This window comes from Fistularia commersonii, chromosome 1 (assembly GCF_037954325.1).
Source record: "Fistularia commersonii isolate RoL2024-O1a breed Wild chromosome 1, RoL_Fcom_v1.0, whole genome shotgun sequence".
NCBI classification, from domain to species: domain Eukaryota; kingdom Metazoa; phylum Chordata; class Actinopteri; order Syngnathiformes; family Fistulariidae; genus Fistularia; species Fistularia commersonii.
Window position 1 is genome coordinate 8,041,564 of NC_141284.1, and position 10,278 is coordinate 8,051,841.

The following is a 10,278-nucleotide window of genomic DNA, read 5'->3' on the forward strand; positions in this document are numbered from 1 at the left end:
TGAGAAGAAAATATATTTAATATTTCCAGAGCACAGCTACATAAGTTTCAAGGAATGAAAACATCTGAGCACAGATTTGATAATAAATGATATACAATGAATGACATTGCCATTGTGCAGCCGCCAGCGTGAACTGCGGGTCATCAGTGACGGCCAAGTGCCAGCACCAAGTCTCTTGGTGCTGGGGTATTTAGTTGTGCTGGACAGCTTGTTGCATGATGACAGAACATAGGCTCAACATCTGGAGATACTCGTCTGCTCCATCTGAGAGGCATTTATCCACCACCTGAGGATCAGTAAGGGCAACGGTGTCTGTCAACATCGTAAGATTAATTTCAGGGTCTTTTCCAGGGTCCATTGAGCAAATATGGTTGAAAAACAAAAGGATCACAGCCATGCACTGTAAGTGCTGACGCCCCAAACATTATTGTCTTGACATGAGATGGGAATGTCAGCTTCTGGAGAGTCTGTTGGAAATAGCAATGTGTTTATACATATTCCCAGACAGCACAAGATTATCTAAATGTTAGTTTTTGTGATACTTTTCTGCCAATGGGAAAACAGATCAGGTGCTTTCCTGGTATTGTAGCATACAAAACTATGATATTTTAAGATATGATCGTTCTAATTGTCATCACTTCACTACCAGGCATAACATGGATTAGTTTTATCCCATTATTATTTAATTGATTGTGAGGTGTTCGATGTTGTCTGAAGGATGGACAAAGCCAATTCCAAAGAGGGGTTATGCATCTTTCAAGGTTTTCCAGGATGTATGTGAGCCCTCATGATTATATGTTAGGAGTGTGTCTGTCAGGTGACCTACTGCCATTTTGGCTGTGATGGCTGACTTCTGCTTGTCACTCAGGTCCTGCTCAATAATGGACTCATGTAGCTGGCTGAGGATCTGTGTGGCCATGTAGCCTTCATCCACCATGTTCTGAAAGAGTATGGTCAGTGTCATGCACAAGTTTCCTGACCCCTTTAATCCCACTTGGTTTGACAACACATCAATTTCTGCGCTTACCCTGACAGCCACTTCTAGTTTCTCAAATGTTCCTCTGAGGCAGATCTGAAGTAAGCTGTCGATCATGTTAGGTGGGATGATCTGTAAAATAGACATCAGCGGTGGGTAATGTATTTTGTTTGGATTCAGACCATTGTAATGACATTGTGGACATGATTCAAGATTCAAAGTGTTTGTCATTGCCAAAGTCTGGAAACATGTTTTTCTGTGCAAAAAAAAAAAAGTATTTTGCAATACACAGGGAAGCCAGACTGGTAGTTTAAAAAAAAAAGAAGCAATTATTGCAACAAGATGTAAACAGTGCAAAGAAATATAAATAGTATGAACAAGATGTACAGATAGAAAGAAAGAGTTCAAATTGAAATATAAAATATTGTGTTCACTGGATATGCAAGTTGAGAAAGGGCTGATCTTTAAAGTGGATTGCAGGTTGAGTGACAGTTAAGGATTCGCAAGTAATTCAATAGTCAACAATTCTTTTTCTTCTCCTTTCGGCTTTTCCCTTCAGGCATCGCCACAGTGAATCAACCTTCTCCATCTCCAACAGGCCCACCCTGACATTGTTAATTATGGAACACAATTTCTGTTTCAGTTTTTGTAGGTTCTTCATCTGTCATCAAAGCCTTGTAAAGCACATTGAAATGCATTTTATTTCCATGTAATTTGCTATGGTCTTCTTCTCCTGCTCTTTTCTGCTTTTCAATTCAGGGGTCGCCACAGCGAATCAACCTTCTCCATCTGACCCTATTCTCTGTATGCTCCTGTCTCCCACCAACTAACTTAACTTTTCTCTTGGGCTTAATCCAGACCACCTGCCTGGCAGCTCATATTCCAGAGCACCTGTCGACCAATATATTCACTACCATATATTCACTATCCCTCCTCTGTACATGACCAAACCATCTCAGTCTGGCTTCTCTGACCTTCCTTCCAAAATATCTAACGTGTTGTCCCTCTGATGGACTCATTCCTGATCCTATCCATTCTCGTCACTCTTAAATAGATCCTCAAGCTCAACCAACATTCAAAAATACTCTTGCCATATGGTGTAAAGTTACTACAAATGGCTTGATAATTAATAATCAACTACTTCAATTTTTAGAGGGAACCCCTTTCATCAATTTGAAATGAGTTGTCATTCAAACATTCATATGGTCTGTAAATAATGTTTCCCTTTTAGATGCAAATGTAGTTCTGAGATGACAGATTTAAGATTTGAATAACCAGGATAAGCGGGGGACCTAGTAAAATAATTGATTAGAGATGTTGAGGCAAGAGGTTTTAGTCTTAAAATAAGCTGGTCGAATTTTTAAAAGATGCTATGTATAAATTTCAAGAGGTTTTTTTCTGTTCACCATTCAAACGATCTGAAAATATACAGTGCAAATGGGTAATATCACATTCTGACCATCTATGACCTTTACTTTAGGAACAATAGAAGGTGTAAAGATACTATCTCACCCCTGCTATTTCGATGATGGCACTCTCTGTTACCTCCTTGTCAGCGCTGAGGCGAGTGGCACTCTGGAGAAAAGTGATGGCCTTGCGAAGGTCACCCTCAGACACTTTCACAAGTGCTGCTATACTCTGGAATGACACAGGAAATCAAAACAGTGCACCCGCTGGCTTGAGACATTCAAATCACACTACAGTTTACTGAGTCACTGTGACGATGGCACCTCTGAAGGCTGGCATTTATAAAAACAAGTGACTGAATACATAACACATGACACAAGGTTTTTGCCTGCAGAAAGCTGCTCAATGTCATGGAGGAGCTGTCTACTCGCAAGTGAACCGGCAAAGTGATGACTTTTAGGAAATTTGTTTGAAAAAATTACAAGAATAGCAAATTATAATGCAGCCTCAGGGCAGCATGGCCGGTGTCTCCCTGAGCCGGTCCCAAGCCCAGATAAATGCAGACGGTCGCGTCAGGAAGGACATCCGACGTAAAACTTTTGCAAAATCAAAAATGAATATAAATCTAATAACCAGATCATACCGGATCAGGTGGGGCCCGGGTAAACAGTAACCACCATTGGTGCCGACGACCTACAGGGAACCAATGGAAACTGGGCTACTGTAGGTCAAAGAAGGAGAGGAGGAAGGTGTGTTCAGAAGCAGAGAGAGAAGAGGAAAGGCAAGAGTCTGAGACTGAGAGTAGGGACTTTGAATATCGGGACTATTAACAGGAAAAGAAAGAGAGTTGGTCGACATGATGCAGAGAAGGAAAGTGGATATACTGTGTGTCCAGGGGACGAGGTGGAAAGGTTGCAAGGCTAGAAGCTTAGGAGCAGGCTTTAAGTTGTACTATCATGGTACTGACAAGAAGAGAAATGGAGTAGGAGTTATCTTAAAGGAGAAGTTTGTTAGGGATGTTCTGGAAGTGAAAAGAATGTCAGATAGACTTATGGTTATGAAACTGGAAATTGAAGGTGTGATGCTCAATGTTGTTAGTGGCTATGCCCCATGGGTTGGATTTGAGTTTGAGGGGAAGTTCTGGAATGAGCTAGAATTTAGCTCATATTCTGCATCCCTTCATCTAGCTGCTAGATGAAGGGATGCAGAATATCCCAAGAGATGAGGGAGTGGTAATCTGTGAAGACTTCATTGGGCATGTTGGTGCAAGCAATAGAGGGGATGACGAAGTGATGGGTGGATTTGGTATACAGGATAGGAGATGGTTGTAGATTTTTCCAAAAGGATGGAAATGGCTGTAGTGAACACCTTTTTCCAGAAAAAAATGGAACATAGGGTAACTTATTAGAGCGGAGGTAGGGGCACGCAGGTAGACTACATCTTGTATAGACAGGGTAACCTGAAAGAGATCAGTGACTGCAAAGGAGTTGTAGATGAGAACGTAGCCAGACAGCAAAGGATAGTGGTTTGTAGGATGACTCTGATTACAAGGAAGATCAAGAGGACAAAGGAAGAACATAAGACAAAGTGGTGGAAGCTCAAAAGGGAGGAGTGTTGTATGTTTTTCAGAGAGGAGTTGAGAAAGAGCTTCCAGATGATTGGACAACTACAGCTAGTGTTATCAAGGAGATAGGTAGGAGTACTTGGTGTGTCATCTGGAAGGAAAGTTAATAAAGAGACATGGTAGTGGAATAAGGAAGTGCAGGAGTGTATACAGAAAAAGTGGTGAGCAAAGAAGAAGTGGGACTCTGAGAGGAGTGAGGAGAACATACAGGAGTGAAGGGAGATACAATGTATGGTAAAGATAGCGCTAGAGAAGGCAAAATAAAGGGCATACAATGATTTGTAAACTCGGTTGGACAGTAAGGAGGAAGAGAATGATCTATACAGGTTGGTAAAACAGAGAGATATGGATTGAATGGATGTACAATAGGTCCGGGTGATTAAGAAGAGAGAGGGAAATGTATTGACAGATGCTCGAGGAGTGATGGGAAGATGGAAAGAGTACTTTGAAGAGCTGATTAATGTTGAAAATGAACGAGAGGCAAGGGTAGAAAAGGTGACTATTGTAGACCACAAAGTAGCACAGATTGATAAAAGTGAAGTGAGGAAGGTATTGAAGACGGTGAAGAGTGGAAAGGCAGTTGGTCCTGATGATATACCCGTGGAGGTGTGGAAGTGTCTAGGAGAGGCAGCGGTAGTTTCTGACTAGAGAGTGTGATAAGATTCCTGAGGAATGGAGAAGTGTGATGGTGCCCATTTTTAAGAATAAGGGGGATGTGCAGAATTGCGGCAACTAAAGTTGTTAAAGTTGAAGAGCCATACAATGAAGTTATGGGAAAGAGTAGTGGAAACTAGACTGTGAGCAGAAGTCAGCATTTGTGAACAGTAGTATGGCTTCATGCCTATAAGAGTACTACAGATGCAGTATTTGCTTTGAGAATGCTAATAGAGAAGTATAGGGAAGGCCAGGGGGAGCTGCATTGTGTTTTTGTAGATCTAGAAAAAGCATATGACAGGGTGCTAAGAGGAACTCTGGTATTGTATGAGGAAATCTGGAGTAGCAGAGAAGTATGTTAGACTGGTGCAGGACATGTATGCTAACTGTGGGACAATGGTGCAGTGTGCTGTAGGGGTAACAGAGAGCTTCAAGGTGGAAGTGGGACTCCATCAGGTACAGCTCTATGCTCCATCTTGTTTGCAGTGTTGATGGAAAGGCTGACAGATAAGGTTAGACAGGAATCTCTATGGACCATGATGTTTGCAGATGAAGTTGTGATCTATTGTGAGAGTAGAGAACAGGCTGAGGAAAAGCTAGAGAAAGTTTTACGCTGGACGACCTTTCTGACGCAACCCTCTGCATTTATCCGGGCTTGGTACTGGCTCAGGGAGACACTGGCCCATGCCCGCCCCCCCGAGGCTGACTCAGGGAGACACCGGCCATGCCGCCCTGAGGCTGCATTGTAATTTTCTATCCTTGAGAGAAAATCTAGAGAGGTGGCGGTATGCGCTGGAAAGGAGAGCAATAAAGGTTAGTCGCAGCAGAGTATTGTTAGGATTTTGTGTCATAATTGTAATGCACTATGTTTACATGCATTCATTGTATTTACTGTTTATTTTGATTGTAGTCCTTATGTGACGTGAGGACACTCACGTCAAGAGAGGGACTTACAAAATCCCCTATCTCAAATCGTAGAATCTCCAACCTCACACCATTATTTCAGTATCAATTGCAAAGAGTGTTGAAATGTTACTGCGAGACCCCATCAAGTGATGTCAAGGAATGCACTACCCTGTGCTTTTCTAATGACACCCCCCGCGGGTAATCGACTGGAGCCAGGGGGTTGGAGGAAGTTTATCAGGACTTCTTCCGAACCGCGACTTTGCTTAAAGCACGGTTTTACACAGCCCCAGTGCTCAGATTCCAAGAGTGTAAAACCAGGGGGTCAGGGGAAGTTCATAAGGATTTCCTCCGACCAGCGGCCTTGATCGAAGCACAGTTTTACGAGGCCCCACACCCCAGGTGCCCACACTCTAAGAGAGTGTAAAACCTTTAGTCAAGAGGTATAAAATGACCCTGATCCTTTGGATCAGAGCCAGAACTTCTTCATCTACACATTCGACTGGACGCGTCTCAGCAGGTGTCTAGAGAAGTCGAACGATCCTCGTGGGGTGACATTCATTCTGGCCCGGGATATCTCGTAAGTGAATTTTCCTGACTTTGAATAAACCATTCTTGCTTGATTAGTTCCTGGCCGTTGTGACGTTTTTCCCTGAATGATAATCTGAAAACACCGGGAAAACAAAGTCCGGTCCCGTGGCAAGAGACACAAAATCGGACAGTATATGTGTGTGGATAAGAGGAACTCGGGTGGAACGGTGAGGCTACAGGGAGTGAAGATCAAGAAGTTGGAGGATTTCAGGTACTTGGGATCAACAGTCCAGAGGCAGGTTCAAGCAGGTTGGAATGGGTGGAGAAAAGTGTCAGGGGCACAATGCAATACAAGACAATCAACCAGAATGAAAGGAAAGGTGTATAAGTGGTGAGACCAGCAATGCTATATGGACAAGAAACTGTTAAAATGACAAAAAGACAGGAGGCGGTTACAGGTTTGCAGAGATGAAGATGTTGCGGTCCTCTTTGGGAGCGACGAGGATGGACAGGATCAGGAATGAGTCCATTAGAGGGAGAGCACACATTAGATGTTTTGAAGAGAAGGTCAAAGAAGCCCAACTGAGATGGCTTGGTCATGTAGACAAGAGATAGTGATTATATTGGTAGACAGATGCTGTAATTAGAGCTTCCAGGCAGGAGGTCTGGAGGAAGACCCAAGAGAAGATTTATGGACGTATGAAGGTAGTTGGTGGGAGAGAGGAGGATACAGAGAATAGGGTTAGATGGGGAAGGTTGATTCACTGTGGCAACCCCTGAATTGAAAAGCAAAAAAGAGCAGAAGAAGAAGACAAGAATAGCAAATGACATGGAAATAAAATGCCTTTCAATGTGCTTTATAAGGCTTTGATAACAGATGAAGAACCTACAAAAACTGAAACAGAAATTGTGTTGCATAATTAACAATATCAAGGTGGGTCTGTTGTCTAGAAATATGTGTGTTTTTAGATATTAGTTGCAAAAAACATGGTAAATGGTGTGAGTTAACTTTAAAATTCCGCAAAACAAGTCAAAATTAATTAAAAAAAAAGGATCTTTGAGAATTGACGAAAAATCATATTGATGTTTCCCTAAAAATTAATGAGAAATAACCAGTACTCTTGTACCTCTTTGGTGTACTTGACGTTCTCCTTCTTACAGATCTCAAGTAGTTGTTCTTCCTGGATCTGATTGGCCAGTGATTTGAAGCGAAATTTTGAACATCTGGAAGTCAGGGGCTCTATGATCCTGCAGGACACCAGCACACATACAAACACCTGACTGGTATGCTCAGGAGCACCTGTGTTTGAAATCATTTGCGAACACACTGGCCAACCTGCTGATGTAGTTACAGATAAGACAGAAGCGGGTGGTGCGGGACTCCTTCTCCATGGTACGTCTGAGAGCAGCCTGGGCAGGCGCTGTCATGGAGTCAGCCTCATCCAGGATGATGATTTTAAAAGGAGGACATGACTTCCCGCTGTGAAAATGGCACACAATAAGGGTTTAATAAAATAAAATATATAATAATAGTAATAATAATAATAATAAAAGGAAAAAAACATGGGAAAGTCCAAAACAAAAAAACATGGGGGTTTTTGTTCTTCAATGTAGTTACAGAGACATGGCTCACTCAGGGCGTGTCCCAGCAACAGTAAGCTGAGCAAATTTCTTGACCTTCTCCCTGACCACCTGGATTCCTCTTTCATCTGACGCATTAAGTTCAAGGACCCTCTGCCTGTACAGGTCTGGACTGAGGAGAGAGCACAATCCGTCAACAAAAATTGACAGGGTGATTTCTGTTTTGATCCTGCAAAGAAGGGACTTACCCGTAGAGTTCTCGGGCAGCAGCCAAGATAGTAGAGGTCTTCCCTGTTCCAGGTGGTCCATAGAAAAGCAGGTTAGGAAGCTGAAACACAAACAAGACAAATACAAGACAATGGTGAGGTGAGAACTTTAACCAGGTTTTCTGTACTTTTATGTTTGATATATGTGTTTGTTGACAGGTTTGTTGACCTGTCTGGACAGATAGGTTTGCTGACAGTCAGTTAGGTGGACTCTATAACCACAATCATTTTGTGAATGAATTTAAAAACCTCTTCTTAGTGTATTCTTAAAACCTTTAGAGATCAACCACGTTCATATATACACTCTCTGTAAAAGTTTACTTAAAAAATAAACACATGCATTTAAAAAAAGAGAGAAAATCCTAATCAGATTTCATACTCAAGACACAATTTTCTGTCTGGGACTGAACCACCAATATGATTATACCGGAAAATGTAACAACAGTGTGTCTGATGCATTGTTACCACACGTCCCTAGATCCCCAGTTTTCCCTTTTTTTGCCCATAGACAAAAATACATTGTAGGACTGAGTACTAATCATGTGGACCATTTTCAACATTAAGTGACACAGAACTTCTTGAAAATTTACAAAAGCATAGTACATTTTGAAAATAAAAAATGCACACACTTATGCAAGTTTAGATTTTTTTTTAATATTAGACTGATCTAACTCATCACATTTTAAAAGAACTGTTGCTCCCTCAGCAAACTTGTAGCAGCTGGTATTGGATTTCCTTCCTTAAAGACATTTTATCTCTTATCCGAGAGGCTTCTTCAGTTCAGACTTCTTTACTATTAATGAGAATACAAAAGACATTTCTCCAACATCTATTTTGTATCTAGTATTGGACCAGAGAAAAATACAGCAGCCCCAGAACAATCCACCACAACGGGGCCTGATACTTACATCTGCTCCTTCCAAAGACTTCTTCAGCACAGCTACGACCTCTTCTTGAAAGGCCACCTCATCTACACACTTTGGCCTGCTGGAGTTTACAGATTTGCAAACAAAATATATTACTTTTGTACACTGGGTTTTCATGTTTGTTTCTGGAAAGCCTCAATTGTTATTATTTTCCAGTCTGAATGATATATTAGAAGTCAAAACATACTATTTTTCGACCCAGGGAATAGGTTTGGCTTTCTTTTCTGTGCTGGGTGCTGCTGTTGTTTTCTCTTTCTGAGGCCTGGTCGTCTGACTGGTCGATCCTTTCAGAAAGGCCTGCATCGTGCCCTCTGAGTCATGTGGCTGCAGCACAGGCATCCCAGAGACAATGGGGGGAAAGCAATTGAAAATTCAGACAGAATTAACTCAAATCCTGATTGGACTAAGTTAGGAAAATATTAACAGAATAATTATATGTCACTTTTTCATGTAAAAAAACAATGTCACTTACACAACAGACATAGTGTACCAAACACAATGACTGGTGTGATTATATTTCTACCAAAATCTTTGCGTATTGCAGTTCAACTGTTTTTTGGATCCTTTTTTATTAACTGGTTGGCCACTTTTACTACGTCCTTAAGGCACCATTATAGGGCGACTCATGGGACAATTTTATCTGTTTCCTTGTTTTCAGGATTACTTTATCACTTTTGTTGCAAGTATTTTATATTCAATCGAAATAATCTACATGAGGCAAGTTAACTTGGATTGCAAATTACCTATTAGTATTGACCAAATAATTTTAAAACGTGAAGTTTCAAGAACTGTCCCGCTCGAGATGACAACATTGAAGCAGTTTGTATGTGATTTGATAAGAATAATTTAGCTGACTAACTTCAAAACATGATAATGTGGACTTCGTTACTTAGTTATACTCAATTTATAAATACTTCGATTTCTCCTAAATGTCTAGTTTCTGACAAGAAACAATAAAAAAGATGAAGAATCATAGCTGCGTTAGCCTGTTTGTTAGCCAAAAGTACGAGACATTGGTTATTAATTTGACAAATAGACGCGCATCGCTTACCGTATATGACACTGCTGAAGGAAACCAGTGCGCAATAAATTCACCGCCGTAAACAAATATGGCAAATAATTCACTATCAATACTCTTTATGACGACAACAGTCCCAGTTTTTACTTGTGATATGGAAGCTCTGCAGCTCAGCGGACCATTTTCGCGCTCTGAGTGGTGACGTCACTTCCGATAACGACGTGTATGTCATCCAATCAGATGTTGCAGAGGCTGAAGTCGCCCCCCCTTTCTTTCACGGTTGTTTCGCCTTATCTTGTCTTTTCCGGTTAGTTGTCGTTTTCCCTGAATGTAAAACGGGACAACTTTACGCTTAACCGGAGAAAAATAAAGTTTTCTTGGACATACAGAAC

At 41.3% G+C, this 10,278-nt stretch overlaps 1 protein-coding gene across 2 annotated transcripts; it reads right to left on the reverse strand.

Moving 5' to 3' along the window:
• On the reverse strand, window positions 1-10,069 carry rfc4 (replication factor C (activator 1) 4). Of its 2 annotated transcripts, XM_086146431.1 has the most exons (11): window positions 9,920-10,069; window positions 9,056-9,192; window positions 8,851-8,929; window positions 7,925-8,004; window positions 7,729-7,848; window positions 7,432-7,575; window positions 7,223-7,343; window positions 2,489-2,614; window positions 1,028-1,108; window positions 827-940; window positions 1-286 (listed from the first exon to the last, which is right to left on the reverse strand). In XM_086146431.1, exons 2-11 carry the CDS (start codon window positions 9,169-9,171, stop codon window positions 191-193), a joined length of 1,077 nt encoding a protein of 358 aa, XP_086002557.1. In that variant the 5' UTR covers window positions 9,172-9,192; window positions 9,920-10,069; the 3' UTR covers window positions 1-190. The 2 variants fall into 2 exon arrangements, with proteins under 2 accessions (XP_086002557.1, XP_086002564.1); XM_086146438.1 differs by lacking the exon at window positions 2,489-2,614.
• Window positions 10,070-10,278: the final 209 nt, after the last annotated feature.